At 45.3% G+C, this 18417-nt stretch overlaps 1 protein-coding gene across 1 annotated transcript in view; it reads left to right on the forward strand.

Moving 5' to 3' along the window:
• Nucleotides 1–1577: 1577 nt before the first annotated feature.
• LOC117045137 overlaps nucleotides 1578–18417 on the forward strand; it is a 73624-nt gene continuing 56784 nt past the window's right edge. Inside the window, 2 exon segments of the mRNA XM_033145928.1 lie at nucleotides 1578–1705; nucleotides 4379–6720. Of these exon segments, the coding sequence (XP_033001819.1) occupies nucleotides 1615–1705; nucleotides 4379–6720 (2433 nt within the window). The 5' untranslated portion in view covers nucleotides 1578–1614.

Below are 18417 nucleotides of genomic sequence, written 5' to 3' on the forward strand. Positions count from 1 at the left end.
CAAGGCCCCTCCCTCCCTAGTCCTTTCCTGCAAGGGCTGCATCGCTGTCCCCTCCTGGGATCTGGTGAGTCTCCTCTCTCTCTCTCTCCCCCCCCCCCCCAGAGGGTGCAGTGGGGAGGCGGTTGGGGTCCCAGGGCAGCAGCAGGGGAGGAGGCCAGCCTGGAGGGCCTGGTCTGCTCATGCAGGGGGAGGAGAGGGTCCTGCCAGGGAGGGGCGAGGTCTGCAACGCTCTCCTTCCTGGAGATCAAACTCATTTGGCCTTTCAGAATAAAATGACTCCCACGGAATCTCCCTTCTTTAAACAAAGGAGTCCCTAAGACTTTAACTCTGTGTGACATCGCTCAGCGTCATTGCACAACAGACGAAACATGTGCAAATGGTTTTCTAAAGCCCCCCTCCCCCCCAAAAAACCCACGTGGAGGAAGGAAGATAAGGTGGAAGAGAAAGGCCAGGAATAAAAGAGGGATCCCAGCCCATAGTCAGGCTGCTGCATTGCAGACCAGTTTCCCAGTCGTCTCCAAGGGCAGCTCCACACAGAGGCCACTGCAGCAATCCCCTCGCACCCAGAGCAGGGCATCCCAGGACCACAGCCTCTCTGTCCCAAAGGGATTGTTGCTGGTAAAGCAGGTGGAAATGGACGCTGCTACTCACAGAGCCTCCAGGGACTTTGACATCAATGGCTGTGTGTGTGTTAAGCTACTGAATAATAATAATAATAATAATAATAATAATAATAATAATAATAAATTTTCCAGCCTATATTTCAAGGGAGATGTCTTTGGCCCCACCCACTTGGCCCTCAGGGGGTTGGCCAGATACATACCTGGCCCTCAGAGTAAAGAAAATGGGACCCCACCCCAGGAGTGTCTTGAGAGCGGCAGAGAGTCCAAGTGCAAGAAAAGGAGACAGAAGCAGGGGGGTGGGGGTGGGGAGCCACTCCTGAGGACAAATATATGAAATATGCACAAACGTCCAAATGCTTCTCAAAGGCCCATCTGTAGTTAGAGATGCCCTTCTACCTGGAGGTAGAAGAAGGATGGGCGGTGAGAGGGAAAAGAGGGAGAAGCCTGGGAAGAGGAGGTGTCAGAAGCTGCTAGATCATCCAAGACAGATGGCCATCCAAAATAGGCTTATTTTATTTTTAGATGGATCACTCAATGCTAAAATTGGTTTCTAAGCAGTGGACAAAGGAGAACAAATAGTGGCCTGGATTCACCTAACCAGCCCCATCCGCTGCAAAATGGGGCCTACCCCCCATTCCTCCCCCTCTCCATGCTCCCATGAACCCCTTGAATTTAGGGCATTGGGAGTGACTCCCCAGAACAGCTCACGAGGAGAGGAGAAAGTGGATCCTTCCATCAGGGAGACTGGAATGCTTGCGTAGGCAGAATGACTTGGAAAACACAAGGTGAAGTACAACTTTTACACAAAGAAGAACACCAATAATTAAAACACAGAATAAAACAAGCACCCAGACTTAAAATTTGCAGCAAAGAAATCCTATTTACAGGAAGGAAACGAGAGCAGTGTGTAGCTGATCATATTGATGCTGTCTCAGAGGAGGACATTTCCCTTTTTCTTTTAGGGTCCTTTGAAGATCTCGCTGTTCGTTTCATGGACAAGGAGTGGGCGTTGCTGGATCCTGACCAGAGAGCTCTGCATAAGGACGTCATGGAGGAGAATTGTGGAATCGTGGCCTCTGTTGGTAAGGCTCCTTGTGGGATTGACATATCTGCCTGGAAATTCAAAAAATACCTCTATGTGACCAACCTCATATATTTTCACAGAGCTCTACAGCCCCCCCCATAACACCTGGGAACCTAACACCCCCACAATAAACAGTAAATTACAGTTTTTTCTTTGAACAATCTTCCTCAAAGTATTCCTTTTTCTACCACGATTATGCTGCTCTGAACTGCTCAGGCCACCTTAAATGTCAGCTTCAGAATTGTTAGGAAAGATAAGTAGCTTCAGGTTTTCTGTTTTGGTTTTTGCTCCTGTCAGTCTTGGGTTGACCAAAGAGACGACTGACATTGGAGATGGAGGGGATGCCATGACTGGGCCAAACAAAATTCATCCCAGAGAAGAGCCAGGCTTATTGAATCTCAGGTAGTAGTAGCAGTGGTGATGATGATGATGATGATAGTAATACAGTGGTACATTGGTTTACAGACTTAATCTTTTCCGGATTGTTCTTAAATCGAGGTACCACTGTAGTAATAATAATAATTTTTATTTATACTCTGCCCATCTGGCTGGGTTGCCCCAGCGACTCTGGGCGGCTTCCAACACATATATACACATGAAACATAGATAACAATAGTCTGATACCATATAAAAAGAACGTTAACTTTAAAATGGACAACTTATACTAGTGGCCAGAATTGCGGGAACCTTTTGTGAAAAATGTATTTCTGAGGTTTGATGGCTCATAAACACCACTTTTGTGTGAAGTAATACCATAAAATTATATATCAATGGAAAAATAATATAATAAATAATGTAATGCAAGAACTTTTATGAAGGAGTATTTATTCGAACAGAAGTCATAAAGAAAAAAACATGAAACCTTTGGTAACCATTGGCAACTTTTAGTTTTAATTATGGCCTTAAAAGGCCTTCCTGTGAAGTGAACCAAGTTTTACATTCTGCAGAAATAATGTGAAACCAAATAACACTTTCCCATTGTTCCGCTGTCTAATTAAACTTTTCAAGGTTTGCTTGAGAGATAACAATGGCTTTTTCCTTAGAATTCTTGCCTTTAGACCAGTCCTTGCACTCAACTTCACATTACATTTGCCATGTCATCTTCTATACACCCAAATGATTTTCTGCTGTCATGTAGGGACAGTCTCTTCATTCGTCGATTGTCACTTTCCTTTGTGCACTACTTTTGCACTACTTTTGCAAAGTTTTTTTGCAGATAAAGTCTATCAGATTCAGAAGGATGTAGACTCCACTGTGGGAGCAGGGCTGGGGTGGGAGAGTGCTAGAGCGCTGTCTAGTCATGTTTCATGGGATCAATTTTAATCTGTAACCTCCAAGGATGTGGACAGGCTGCTTGGACGAGCAAAACCGACCACCTGTCTCCTTGATCCTTGTCCATCCTGGCTAATAAAAGCGAGCCGGGAACGGCTGGGCGATGGGCTTTGCGGGGTGGTGAATGCTTCCCTCTGTGAGGGAGTCTTCCCAGTCCTGCTGAAAGAGGCGGTCATTAAACCGCTTCTTAAAAAAACATGTTTAGACCCGGCCAATATGGCCAACTATCGCCCAGTCTCTATTCTACCATTCCTGGGCAAGGTGATTGAGCAGGTGGTTGCTGAACAACTCCAAGCATGCCTAGAGGATGCGGACCATTTGGATCCCTTCCAATCGGGATTCAGGACTCATCATGGGACTGAACTGCCTTGGTCGCGCTGGTTGATGATCTCCAGTGGGCTAGGGACAAAGGTGAGAGCTGTTTCCTAGTTCTGCTGGATCTCTTAGCGGCCTTTGACACCATTGACCATAACATCCTTCTGGACTGTCAGAAGGGGTTGGGAGGTGGGGGCACTGTTATACAGTGGTTCCGCTGCTTCCTCCTGGTCCGTGTACAGAAAGTGGGGGGGGGATGAGTGTTCAGACCCCTGGGCTCTCACTTGTGGGGTACCTCAGGGCTCCGTCCGCTCCCCCATGCTTTTTAATATCTATATGAAGCCACTGGGAGAGATCATCAGGGGGTTTGGGCTGGGTGTCCATCAGTATGTGGATGATACCCAGCTCTACCTCTCTTTCAAATCAGAACCAGTGAAGGCGGTGAAGGTCCTGTGTGAGTGCCTGGAGGCAGTTGGAGGATGGATGGCAGCTAACAGATTGAGGTTTAATCATGACAAGACAGAAATACTGTTCTTGGGGGACAGAGTGTGAGCGGGTATGGGGATTCCCTGGTCCTGAATGGGGTAACTGTGCCCCTGAAGGACCAGGTGTACAGCCTGGGAGTCATTTTGGACTGACAGCTGTCCATGGAGGTGCAGGTTAATTATGTGTCCCGGGCGGCTGTCTACCAGCTCCATCTGGTATGCAGGCTGAGACCCTACCTGCCCACGGACTGTCTCGCCAGAGTGCTGCATTTATTATTATAAATTATTATTATTATATTACTCCAAAAGAAGTGGTGTTATGAGCCATTAAACCTCTGAAATACACTTTCCCCCCCAAAAGTTTCCACAATTATTACCACCACTTTATATCAAAAAGCAACATTCAACAACTCATCAGAATCCAATAATAAATATGTTTGTTAATTACACACAACGTAGGTAATAAACACACACACAACCCCCTTCAGTTCTTCTCCATTTGTTCCTGAGGCTCCAATCCCTTTTTGTTTCCATTGCAGATTGTGATGAATCAGAAATCGAGAACAAGGATGACCATGATAAAATTCCCAAAGAGGAGAAACCACGTAAAAATTTGAAGTGTGGAGAAAGCTACAGTCAGAGCTCCCATTCCACTTCCCATCAACAAAATCTCATTGGAAAGAAACTCTATCACTGCGTGGAATGTGGAAAGAGCTTCAGTAAGAGAACCCATCTCACTTCCCATCAAAGAATTCATACACAGGAGAAACCATATCCGTGTGTGGAATGTGGAAAGAGCTTCAGTCAAAGCTCCACTCTCACTTCCCATCAAAGAATTCATACAGGGGAGAAACCATATCATTGTATGGAATGTGGAAAGAGCTTCAGTCAGAGGTCCTCTCTGACTAAGCATCAGAGAATTCATACGGGGGAGAAACCATATCACTGCTTTGAATGTGGAAAGAGCTTCACTGATAGCTCCAAACTCACTTCCCATCAAAGAATTCATACAGGAGAGAATTCCTATCAGTGTGTGGAATGTGGAAAGAGTTTTAGTCGCAGCGACAGTCTCACTTCCCATCTAAGAATTCATACAGGGGAGAAACCATATCAGTGTTTTGAATGTGGAAAGAGCTTCACTGAGAGCTGTTCTCTCACTTCCCATCAAAGAAATCATACAGGGGAGAAACCATATCAGTGCTTTGAATGTGCAAAGAGCTTCAATGATAGCTCCTCTCTCACTTCCCATCAGAGAATTCATACAGGGGAGAAACCCTACCAGTGCTTTGAATGTGGAAAGAGCTTCAGGCACAGCCAAAGTCTCAATTCCCATCTAAGAATTCATACAGGGGAGAAACCATATCAGTGCTTTGAATGTGGAAAGAGCTTCAGTTGTAGCACAGAGCTCACTTCCCATCAAAGAATTCATACAGGGGAGAAACCATATCAGTGCTTTGAATGTGGAAAGAGCTTCAGGCACAACCAAAGTCTCAATTCCCATCTAAGAATTCATACAGGGGAGAAACCATATCAGTGCTTTGAATGTGGAAAGAGCTTCAGTAGGAGCACCGAGCTCACTTCCCATCAAAGAATTCATACAGGGGAGAAACCCTATCAGTGTGTGGAATGTGGAAAGAGCTTCAGGAAGAGTCACAGTCTCACTTCCCATCAAAAAATTCATACAGGGGAGAAACCATATCAGTGCTTTGCATGTGGAAAGAGCTTCAGTAGAAGCACCGATCTCACTTCCCATCAAAGAATTCATACAGGGGAGAAACCCTATCAGTGTGTGGAATGTGGAAGGAGCTTCAGTCGCAGCCACAGTCTCACTTGCCATCAAAGAATTCATACAGGGGAGAAACCCTATCAGTGTGGGCAATGTGGAAAGAGCTTCAGTAGGAAGGACAGTCTCACATCCCATCAAAGAATTCATACAGGAGAGAAACCCTATCAGTGCTTTGAATGTGGAAAGGGCTTCAGTCAGAGCTGCGATCTCACTTCCCATCGGAGAATTCATACAGGGGAGAAACCATATCAGTGCTTTGAATGTGGAAAGAGCTTCATTCAGAGCTCCTCTCTCACTTCCCATCAAATAATTCATACAGGGGAGAAACCCTATCAGTGTTTTGAATGTGGAAAGAGCTTCAGTAGCAAGAACAGTCTCACTTCCCATCAAAGAATTCATACAGGGGAGAAACCTTATCAGTGTGTGGAATGTGGAAAGAGCTTCATTCATCGCTCCTCTCTCACTTTCCATGAAAGAAGTCATACGGGGGAGAAACCCTACCAGTGCGTGGAATGTGGAAAGAGCTTCACTTGTAGCACTGAGCTCACCTCCCATCAAAGAATTCATACAGGGGAGAAACCCTATCAGTGCTTTGAATGTGGAAAGAGCTTCAGTAGCAAGAACAGTCTCACTTCCCATGAAAGAATTCATATAGGGGAGAAACCTTATCAGTGTGTGGAATGTGGAAAGAGCTTTAGTCACAGCCACAGTCTCACTTCCCATCAAAGAATTCATACAGGGGAGAAACCCTACCGGTGCTTTGAATGTGGAAAGAGCTTCAGTTATAGCACGGAGCTCACTTCTCATCAAAGAATTCATACAGGGGAGAAACCCTATCAGTGTGTGGAATGTGGAATGAGCTTCAGTCAGAGCGCTCATCTCACTTTCCATCAAAGAATTCATACAGGGGAGAAACCCTATCAGTGCGTGGAATGTGGAAAGAGCTTCAGTCAGAGCTCCAACCTCACTTCCCATAAAAGAATCCATACAGGGGAGAAACCCTATCGGTGCTTTGAATGTGGAAAGAGCTTCAGTAGGAAGGACAGTCTCACATCCCATCAAAGAATTCATACAGGGGAGAAACCCTATCAGTGTGTGGAATGTGGAAAGAGCTTCAGGAAGGGCTCCAACCTCATTTCCCATAAAAGAATCCATACAGGGGAGAAACCATATCAGTGCTTTGAATGTGGAACGAGCTTCAGGAAGAGCTCCAACCTCACTTCCCATCAAAGAATCCATATGAAGGTCGGAAAAACCATTTTACAGCTTTAGGAGCCAGGCAAATCCGAACCTTTTTAACTAGACCTTTGTCTGATTGACATCTAATGCCCTTTTAAAATGTGGTGTTTTGTGTTTTTATTTTGTAACCATCCTGAGGCCTGTGGGTGTAGGGAATATGCGCCAACTCTTAAAGGCCTAGGTTCTCTGCCCCCCAATTAAATATTTAAGGAGACCACGCCCCAATTTTTTTTCTGTGTTTTTTTCAAACGCAACCTTTTATTCCGTAATCTGCCATACAATTTCTCTTTCAATTTGCCCTCTTAAAAAATAAATAAATAAACGCACCAAGGTCATGAGGAAAACAAAATACAGTGGTACTTCGGGTTACATACGCTTCAGGTTACATAGATTCCGCTAACCCAGAAATAACGTTTCAGGTTAAGAACTTTGCTTCAGGATTAGAACAGAAATCGTGCAGCGGCAGCGGGAGGTCCCATTAGCTAAATTGGTGCTTCAGGTTAAGAACAGTTTCAGGTTAAGAACAGACCTCTGGAACGAATTAAGTACCTAACCAGAGGTACCACTGTACAAGAAAATACAAACGTCGACAGGTCCCATCTTTGCAGGCCAAATGCAAAATTTTCTTTAAAGCAGGGTTTCCCAAACTTTGGTCCCCGGCAGTGTTAGTGTTTTGAAAAAATAAAAGTCCTGACTTCCTTTGCCTCCTTTGCCTGGTCCTCAGACCATAGTCAGCACAAAGAGTCCTTGAAAAAGAGCCGTTTGGAGAATGGTGCTTTTATTACAAAAACTAAAACTTCTCCTGAAGGGGTTAATTAGCTAACCTGCATATATTTACCTGAATGTACTGTTAGAGACTCTTTTAAGAGGAAAAAACTCTTTCCTATGGAAACTCTTTTGAGTGGATTGCACTCCTGACTGGCATATTACTGTGTAAGCTATGACTAAGAGTCTGGAGATAACAGTAGAAGGTCAACCTTGCACATGGAAGTAGGAACTGTCTAGGTCAGAGACAGATAGGATGGCCTTGCTGAAGTGCGCATGCTAGCACAGGAACCAACTCAGGGCTAAATGTCCTTTTGCCTTATATGTACGAGGAAATGTACAACAGGAAATATTCCTTATATGGACAAGGATGTTATGTATTGCAAGAACAGGAAATGTTTCTTATATGGACAAGGTCAAGATTCCTGGGGTGGGAAGATGAGCCAGAGAATTGTCCATAAGAACTGTCTGAAAACTGACTACGTTTTGTACTTGCTTATGTGCATTTACCTTCTGCATGCAGAATAAACAACTTTTTATCTGAAGCAATCCCCTCGAAGTGTCTTTTTGACTCCTTTGATCCCCCCCTTAGTTTGTTTTTAAAGCTAATACAGTCTTATTTTGTTTCTTAATTGACCTTTGTTAAGTGATGAGAGTATGTGTTCACTAAAGGAATGTGGCAAGGAGATCGCTAAAATCTCTAACAAAAACTTGCTAGAAGGAGCGGTGAGACAGAAACAGAGAGAAGCTTAGTTTAAACAGCAAGGATTTTTCTCTTTGGAGCAGCGAACCTTGGAAAGGAAGGGAATTTGCTCTCCCACAAGGGGAGGGGAGATATTATGTCTTCTAAGCAAAGTTGGTGACCTCCAACAAAGGTTGATTAGAGGAAAAGTTTTATTTTATATCCCAGGTCTTAAGTTTTTTCTGGGAAGGTTCTGAGGGGGGAATGTAGATGTAAATTTATTATTTATGGAATGTGGAATGAAGAAGAAGGGAATGTTGAAGCAGAATGGGAAGGGCTCATGGCTAGCAACAGGAGCCCTGACAGTGTGAGGATTTGGAGGAAGTTTGAACCTCAGGGGGGAAAGGGGGCAGAAATTTGGAATGACTGGAAAAATGATGATAAAGTGAAGGTGTACATATTGAAGGCAATATTTATCTCCTACAGATTTGAAGTGTGCTTACACCACCCTCCATGCCGAGGTTGCAGAGCACATCTGGGGGGGGGGTGAATCCATTGTCCAAACCATGGAGAGGAGCTGGTGGCCCGCCAAGGAGTTGGCAGCCTGCCAAGTTGTTGCCATGGAAGCATGAGACGATGAGAGAGGCCTGAAGATGGCTCTGATTCAGAGGTGGTAGATATAGTAAGCCCTTCAAAGACTGTTTTAAAAAAAGACAGGGGCTCTCCCTATTGCCCTGTCCATAATTTGTTGTTACCTAAAAGAAACCTAAAAATTGTCACTCTTTGAATGAGCACATCGAGGGATTGACTCCATTGTCCAAATGAAACACCGTTGTGCGGGGAATTGGCAACTTCGCTAAGCTGGCCGCCATGCGTGAGATGATGAGAGCGACCTATTGATGGCTCTGAAGCGAGATAAATAGGCCAAGTTCTGTCTGGCAACCCAACTCTGTCAGAACTTGTTCCCTACTGCCCTGTTCCCACCCTAAGTCCTCCTGAGGGTCAAAAATGGGTTGGTGGTTGTAAGTTAATTCTTAGACACAAGGTCCTGATAGGCTTGGTGAGGTGGTAAGTAGAAAACCAGGCACTGGGGATCAATGGCTGACGTTTGTATGCAGGCAAAAAGAAGAGGAGGGAAAGTTAGTCTCTGATATGGCTGTTGGAACCGGTAATATAATTGGGATGGAGAAATGGAACATCAGAAAAAAGAAGAAGACAGTAAGGAGAAAATAGCTATACCCAAACACAAGCTCACCCTAGATCACTTGTACAATGTTATATTGGAGCGGATTAGTTGCTATGTAAAAGTTTTCTTAAAAGAAGAATGTTCTGAAGGATGTCCAGATAGTGAGAATTGCAATGGCTCCAGTAGTGTGTCTGAAGGTGATGTTGAAAAATTGTACCTTTCTGTTCCCTGACATTAGCAGAGTTTTATGTTAAATTGGTCTGAAATTGTGGTAATGGTAATGATGGTGATAATAATAATAATAATAGTAATAGTAATAATAGAATGTTACCTTTCAGTGTATGGATATTTGTCTAATAAAGGTGAATATCAAGTATTACAAATTTTGGTATTATGTGATGGAATTGATCCCCTGAGGGGTGACTGAAGGGTTAACGTATAGATAAGAATATATATATATATATATATCTGATGTGCAGGAGTTGGAGTTATTAATGCTATGAATTTAAAAGTTCTGGATAATAAGTTGGCATCTTTAGGTGGTCATCTTGAAATGATAAATATTACAGGAAGATATTAGCAGATAGAAGACTTATTATCTTGAATATCAATGTAAATTGGAAATTGTTTAAAATATTTGGTATTGTGTATTTGTTTATATTTGTGTGTATTCTAAGTTTAGAGTGTTTGCATGGATTGGAAAAATGAACTAAATTATTGCTCTGGGCCAAAGAGTAGACCATGTAAGATCAAGGGGTGGAGCTATGGGATAATCATTGCGGAAGAATATTGTATTTCGAGGAGATAGTGATCTGGCATGGTCAGTAATAAGGCCAACCTTATTGGGTTGGGGATATTCTAGCTTACCTCAAACAGGTAGGAGGACTGAGGTGTGATCATTATCGATACCTCCTTCCATTGTGGTTAATCTGTGAGGCCAAAGAAAGGCAGGAGTGGGCCAAAGACACCACCCTCCAAGCGCAGATATAATCTCTGTAACTATCTCCTATTCTTTTAGCACGTGCGCCCTCTAATGCCCGCCGTGTAGCTTTGCTAAGCCAGTTTTATCCCTATGCAGCGACTCTGAAACCTAATTGGCAAGGATCCTACACAGTCTTTATGACAACACTGCCAGTGGTGAAAGTGGCTGGTGTCCCCCTCCTCATGTGGAGAGTGGACCTGCCGCAGCGTGCCGGAACATCCCTTGAAGCTGAAGATCCAGGGAAGCAACAAAGGCCAAGAAGCAACAAAGGCCTGCTGCCAATGCACCGGGGGCCATTGGCCCTGCGCATGCCTATAGAAGAAAGGAAGGAAAAGAACACTGAATGGGAGGACTGGATGATCGTATTGCCTTAATTTGTGTTGACCAGTTACCAGATAATGTGACCAGTTGAACAGTTTCTGTAATTAGTGTTAGGAATATTCGAAGTAAAGGATCCTTAGTTGAACCTGTTGGTATTATATCCCCCATTGTTATTTTTCTTCTATGCCTCTGTATTCCCTGCTTAATGCAATGCATTCATATGATGATTTACAAAGTTGTGTCACAGATTCTTCGGCTCGTTGCTCTTGCTAGAGAATATCAGTCATTTCCCAGGGACGCGCTGGAAGGGTCCAGCGGTCTGGAGAGAAGAGGGAATGAAGGGGTTAATTAGCTAACCTGGATATATTTACCTGAATGTACTGTTAGAGACTCTTTTAAGAGCAAAAAACTCTTTCCTATGGAGACTCTTTTGAGTGGATTGCACTCCTGACTGGCATATTACTGTGTAAGCTATGACTAAGTGTCTGGAGATAACAGTAGAAGGTCAACCTTGCACATGGAAGTAGGAACTGTCTAGGTCAGAGACAGATAGGATGGCCTTGCTGAAGTGCGCATGCTAGCACAGGAACCAACTCAGGGCTAAATGTCCTTTTGCCTTATATGTACAAGGAAATGCACAACAGGTAATATTCCTTATATGGACAAGGATGTTATGTATTGCAAGAACAGGAAATGTTCCTTATATGGACAAGGACAAGATTCCTGGGGTGGGAAGATGAGCCAGAGAACTGTCTATAAGAACTGTCTGAAAATTGACTAGTTTTTGTACTTGCTTGTGTGCATTTACCTTCTGCATGCAGAATAAACAACTTTTTATCTGAAGCAATCCCCTCGAAGTGTCTTTCTGACTCCTGTGATCCCTCCCTTTGGCGTAACGCGAACCCAAGGTTAACGGAAAGGTCTGCAAGAAGGCTGCACTCCAACCACCATCAACAGCTTTACACATCAAACGCAACCAGCTGTCTACCATCCAACCCAAACAGATCACTATATATATATATATATATACACACACACACACACACCCCAGCATATTTGGGTGAAAGGTTGCACGAGTCATGCAGGCTTTGCCAATTCATTGTAGGCCGCTGACTCATGCTGACTCCGTTCCTTTTGTATTAAAGAAACAGTGGCTAATTTTTAAGCCGTGACAGGCAGCTCCCGGACTACAGTTCCCATTAACCCACCCCATTGGTCCAGAGCACCCCAGAGCCAGCTGCCTCAGCACAGATTTTGAAGTCGGCCAGCACCTGCATTCGGGGAGTCTTCAACTCCGCCTCCGAGACCAGCTCTGTCAGCTCAGGCAGGGAGACCATGGAAGGCAAAGGAAACAGGAAGCATCCCTGCTAGGAGACCCCCCTAAGCAAGACCCCAACCCCAGAGTCTCTTCAGCCCCCTCCGCTTCTTGTAGCTGGAGTCAGTCTGGGCGCTGCCCTCCCAGGACAGGTGGGAAAGGCCTGCCAGGCAGGGAGCAGATCCTGCAAAACTCCCAGCAGGATAACCTTAGTCTTAGGCAAAGAAGGGACAAGGGAGTTCCCTGTCTCCAAGGTGTGGGGCTTTCCCTCTCTTCGATCGGGCCACAGGTAGGCCAACTCCGGCCGAGCTTTAACATTCTGTAGAGGACAGAAAAATCTGGGTCAGATGACATTTTATATGTCCTGCTGTCCTTTGCCAACAACAAATTGTTTATCGTGTTGAATATACCATATTTTTCGCTCCATAGGACGCTCCGGACCATGGTGTTTTTTTTTTGAGAATCAGCTCAAAGTTTTGCAGCTTTTTTTTGCAAAGGGAAAAGACCTGCTTTTTGAGGATCAGTTCAGATTTGTGCAGCTTTTGTAAAGGGGGAAAAGCATTGCTTACAAACCAGTACGCACCAGTACAAACCAGTACAGACCAGTAAGGACCAGCAGGTAATAGGAAGCAAGAGGAAAGCAAACCAGTACAAACCAGTAAGCACCAGTACAAACCAGTACAGACCAGTAAGCACCAGTACAAACCAGTACAGACCAGTAAGCACCAGTACAAACCAGTATGTACCAGCAAGTAAGAGGAAGCCAGAGGAAAGCGAACCAGTACAAACCAGTAAGCACCAGTACAAACCAGTACGCACCAGCAAGTAATAAGAAGCAAGAGGAAAGCGAACCAGTACAAACCAGTAAGCACCAGTACGCACCAGTACAAACCAGTAAGCACCAGCAGGTAATAGGAAGCAAGAGGAAAGCAAACCAGTACAAACCAGTAAGCACCAGTACACACCAGTAAGCACCAGTACACACCAGCAAGTAATAGGAAGCAACAGGAAAGCGAACCAGTACAAACCAGTAAGCACTAGTACAAACCAGTAAGCACCAGCAAGTAATAGAAAGCAAGAGGAAAAGTAACAGAAAGCCCCCAAATGGCTGAAAAACTCAATTTCCCAGGATCCTCAGCCCTCCCAAAGGAACTACTGTGCAAGGGGCCTGGGCGGGGCAGGAAGGGAGCTAGCTCCCTTATCTCCCTCCCCATCTCCTGCAATCAGCTGTTGAGCGGGTTCCTTTCAACACTCTCTTTCCCTCTTCTTAGCCTTTAGCTCTTTCTAAAACAGAAAATGCAGGATCTGCCTTTCCCCCCTGGGCAATTTGGCTCCAGGAACCATGTATTCGCTCCATAAGACGCACAGACATTTCCCCTTACTTTTTAGGAGGGAAAAAGTGCGTCTTATGGAGCAAAAAATACGGTATGCTATATGGTAATTTATGGACCTAATAGGTATCTCAAGCCATTTGCACATAACAAAATATGTATTTTATCAAAGTAATTGTTGAACTGAAATACAATTAAGAAGTATATTAATAGTGAAATACAATTAAGAAGTATGTCTTTTTGGTGGGGGGGGGGCTAAGAGAGTAGGGCCCTAAGCTATAGCTTCTTTAGCTTATACGTAAATCTGTCACTGCCTGTGGTTTCCAGCAATTGCGATTCAGAAGCATGTACCCTGTACGCCTCCTTCCGGCAACTCCTGCAGCCAAGCTGGTGCCCAACGTCTTGCTCTGCTTTCCCTTGGACCACATCAGCGAGGCCTAGAGGGGGGTCTTGTCGTCTGGGCAGCCCAGGACTTCCAGACACATGGACCAGGCTGCCTTATCCACCTAGCTCCGTAATCTCTGCACCAGTGGGTTCCCAATTAGCTAAGTACCGCAGAGCCCCTGTTTTTCAAAATCCAAGCCATGGAGCCCCTCCTTTCGGAAATGTTGATATCTCCCTGGTAGTTTTTGTTATGTGAATGGTGCCAAGGAGCCCCTGGTTGGGTTGTGCAGACCTCCTGGGATCCACGGACCACCAATTGGGATCTACTGCTCTACACTGTTTAATAATCTAAGGAGCATCTGCAGAATCCATGGCCCCTGTAGTTCAGCATCCCAGTCTCACAGAGCCTGTGGGAAACCGGCAAGCAGAATTTGACCACGAGCCTTTAAAGGAATATAAGGCGACTGCAAGCCAAGTGGATAATGAGCTCTCTCGGCCGATTGCCAGGCAGCCATTCTCAGTCCAGCACGCTTCCTAGACGTGCGTGCACAGAAAACACACTGCGACACAGAAAACACAATAGCAATACAGAAACGAAAGCATCCAGTGTGTGGAACGTCACTTCCTGTACAGCGTTAACCCTGTGTTAACCTAATTCTACAACAGCCTTATCACCTTGCTGGTGTTTTCCAGCATAGCTCTGTTGGTAGGGCATGAGACTCTTTAAATAATAATAATAATAATAATAATAATAATAATAATAATAATAATAAAATATAAGTTTTCAAATCTACCAAAACAGGAAAAATACAATACAATTAATTAACCGACACACCAAATTATTTGTTGTTACTCGACTTCCCTTCCATGGTTTCCTTAAATTATCTCTTACTGCTGCATATTATAATAATTGCAACCGTTCTTCCAATCATTTTATTCTGTTAACAATTTTTACTGCTGAGCTTACTCCCAACCCACTCGTGTTTTAACATGCTTGCAGTAAAAAAAAATTAAAAAAAATTCTACAAATAGTTTCCAGTCCTCTTCAATGATGGCCTCTTCTTGATCTCTTCTTGATTGGATTAAAGATTCCTGCCCTGCTTTTAATATTTGATGAATTATTGTATTTTAATATTTTCCATCTTAAAAAGAAGAGACATCACCTTGTTGACAAAGGTCCGTATAGTTAAAGCTCTGGTTTTCCCAGTAGTGATGTATGGAAGTGAGAGCTGGACCATAAAGAAGGCCGATCACCTAAGAACTGATGCTTTTGAATTATGGTGCTGGAGGAGAAGCAGCTGTGGTCCAAACGCTTTCATGATACTTCATCGGGTGCTAATATTTCTGCCGGCTCCCATCCACCCATCCCGGCTGCCTGGACATTTATCCTTTGGGGCCCCCTCTGCAAAAAGGTGGGCTTTGGCACACTCGTGCCGCATCGTGACTCAGGCATGGATTTAGGAATTATCTTTGGCATTGTATACAGCCTGACTGCATGCATGTTTACTCCAAACTCAATTCTGCTGAATTCATAGGTGCGCACGCCCAAGCGGGCAAGCAGAGGTCAGCCATGAAACTTACCAGAGGATCCCGGGGCCAGTGACTGCCGCTCAGTGTCACCTACCTTGCAGGGTTGTTGTGAGGATATGGAGGAAGGGAGGCGCAGACCACCTTGAGCTCCTTGGACGGTTGGGATATGAAACGTGATAAAAACATGAGGAGAACCCCGGAATGGCAGTGTCTGGGTTTCAACACTGCTGTCTGGGCATGCGTGAGCCCTTACTATATCACAAAGCAGAAATCTAGCAAATCAGCAGAACTGTACTCTATTCACGCTTTCCTCTCCCCTTTTCTGGCCTTGGGCACATCCCACGACCGTCCTTGCTGCAAAGTCTGCTTGCCTTGTCATTGTCAGGCTTATTTGATTCATTAAGAGGGTTCATCATCATCATCAATTTAATATTTATACCCTGCCCATCTTGTTGGGTTTCCCCAGCCACTCTGGGCGGCTCCCAACAGAATATTAAAAACACCTTAAAACTTCAAACATTAAAAGCTAAACAGGGCTGCCTTCAGATGTCTTCTAAAAAGTCAGGTAGCTGTTTATTTCCTTGACCTCTGAAGGGAGGGCGCCACCACCAAAAAGACCCTCTGCCTGGTTCCCTGTAACCTCACTTCTTGCAGTGAGGGAACCACCAGAAGGCCCTCGGAGCTGGACCTCAGTGTCCGGGCTGAACAGTAGACCCTGGGTTACGTTATCTTCGGGTAAAGAACATGGCAAACCCGGAAGTGTATTCTTTTGGGTTTTGCTGTGCGTGCATGTGCAGAAGAGTCGCCTCTGCTCATGGAATTTTCAGGGTCCGTATGAACCCCTGGAACCAATTGCATCTATATCCAGATGGTCCACGGAATCTGAAAAAAATATTATCAGAAGCAGTCCAACATTTTAGGAAATATTTGTTTATACGCTAAAAGGCAGCATAGTAATTCTGATGATGAGCAGAGATTTAGGGTGGTGGTGGAATATTTCACACCTCTGAAAACCCTACTCTAATGCCCCCCCCCCAAGGAACATACAAGTACAGTACCTACATTCACCCCAGGCCTACCAAATATGCTCTGTTTGTTATGCAAGAGCTCCCCAGAAGGGGGCACAATAGGCATCCATGTTCGGATCCCAAGGCTAACTGCCTGCAAAGCTCAGGGGTTTTTTTTGCTGAGAAATTCAGGGCATCGCCATGCTATCCAAGCCTCCATCGTCGGCACACAGGCTTCTGACTGTGTTTACCTCTCAGAAATATAGAGCAAATGAAAGTAGCTGGGAGGGTGGAATCTCCAGCAAGGTGGAACGTAAAAGAGCATAAGAAGAAATTAGTGGGTCAAACCTATGACCTAACAAGTTCTGCTCGTCCTGCTGCTCCGCAGGGTAGGACTCGATCCCATGCCTTCAAGTTACAAGAAAGGAGATTCCAATTAAAAGTTAGGAAGAACTTTCTGATGGCAAGAGCTATTTGACTGTGCAATGGTCTCCCTTGGGGGGGGTTTGATGGGCTCTCCTTCCTTGGATGTTTCTAAGCAGAGGTTGGACGGCCATCTGCCATGGATGCTTCAGCTGAGATTTCTGCATTGCCGGGGGTCGGTCTAGATGACCCTCGGACCCCCTCCACTCCTGAATTCAAGGTGGAGGTTCCTCACCTCCTGCAAAGCCCTTTTCCCTGCAAGCTGTCCCTCTGGTTTCCGGCCAACAGAGGAGATGCTCAAAGTCCAACCAAGAGCCACACCCACAAAAGGAGATCTGGGCATTGGCGTAGCCGCCCTAAATCCATTAAAAATAATAAAAAGCCGAGGTTCTCCCAAACGAGAGAGGGTTGAGCTAGATGGACTCGGCTCTGCAATGGTTAAAGGGAACCGAGCTGCCTTCCTAGAGAGGCCAGGAAGCAAGAGGGGGCCAGGTCCTCCAGAGCCAAGGCCCCTCCCTCTCCTGCAAGGGCTCCATCGCTGTCCCTTCCTGGGATCTGGTGAGTCTCCTCTCTCCCCCCCCCCCCAGAGGGTGCAGTGGGGAGGCGGTGGAGGTCCCAGGGCTGCAGCAGGGGAGGATGCCAGCCTGGGGGGCCTGATCTGCTCATGCAGGGGGAGGAGAGGGTCCTGCCAGGGAGGGGCGAGGCCTGCAACGCTCTCCTTCCTGGAGATCACAGGATCCCAAACTCATTTGGCCTTTCAGAAAAAAATGACTCCCAGGAGATCCCCCTTCTTCAAACAAAGGAATCCCTAGGACTTTAACTCTGTGTGACATCGCTCAGGGTCATTGCACAGCAGAGGAAACATGTGCAAATAGTTTTCCAAAGCTGGACGAGCTCCTCCCCCTAAAAAACCCACTGAGGAAGGAAGTTACAGTGGGAGAGAAAGGCCAGGACTAAAGAGAGCGATCCCAGCCCATAGTCAGGCTGCTGTATTATAGACCAGTTTCCCAGTGTCTCCAAGGGTAGCTCCACACGGAGGCCACTGCAGCAATCCCCTCGCACCCAGAGCAGGGCATCCCAGGACCACATCCTCTCTGTCCCAAAGGAATTGTTGCTCGCAAAGCAGCCAGAAATCGGTACAGCTACTCTGAGCCTCCAGGGAGCTTGGCATCAATGGCTGTGTGTGAGAGTTAAGCTAATAATAATAATAATAATAATAATAATAATAATAATAATAATTATTATTATTATTATTATTATTATTATTATAATTTTCCTACCTAAATTTCAAGGGAGATGTCTTTGGCCCCACCCACTTGGCCCTCAGGGGGTTGGCCAGATACATACTTTGCCCTCAGAGTAAAGTAAAAGGGACCCCATCCCAGGAGTCTGTCTTGAAAGCGGCAGAGAGTCCAAGTGCAAGAAAAGGAGACAGAAGCAGGGGAGTGGGGGTGGGTAGCAACTCCCGAGGACCCCCGGGTGAGGACCCCCACTAGAGCCATACAACCATTTTTCACAAGATACAATTGATTCCCTTGTTAGTCGGATCTAACTTCATTCACTGACTGGAAGGCAGTAGAAACCTGGTTGATTAATATCACAGAAATCCCTTCAGCTGCCTCCACAT

Source organism: Lacerta agilis, chromosome 4 (assembly GCF_009819535.1).
Source record: "Lacerta agilis isolate rLacAgi1 chromosome 4, rLacAgi1.pri, whole genome shotgun sequence".
NCBI lineage: Eukaryota > Metazoa > Chordata > Lepidosauria > Squamata > Lacertidae > Lacerta > Lacerta agilis.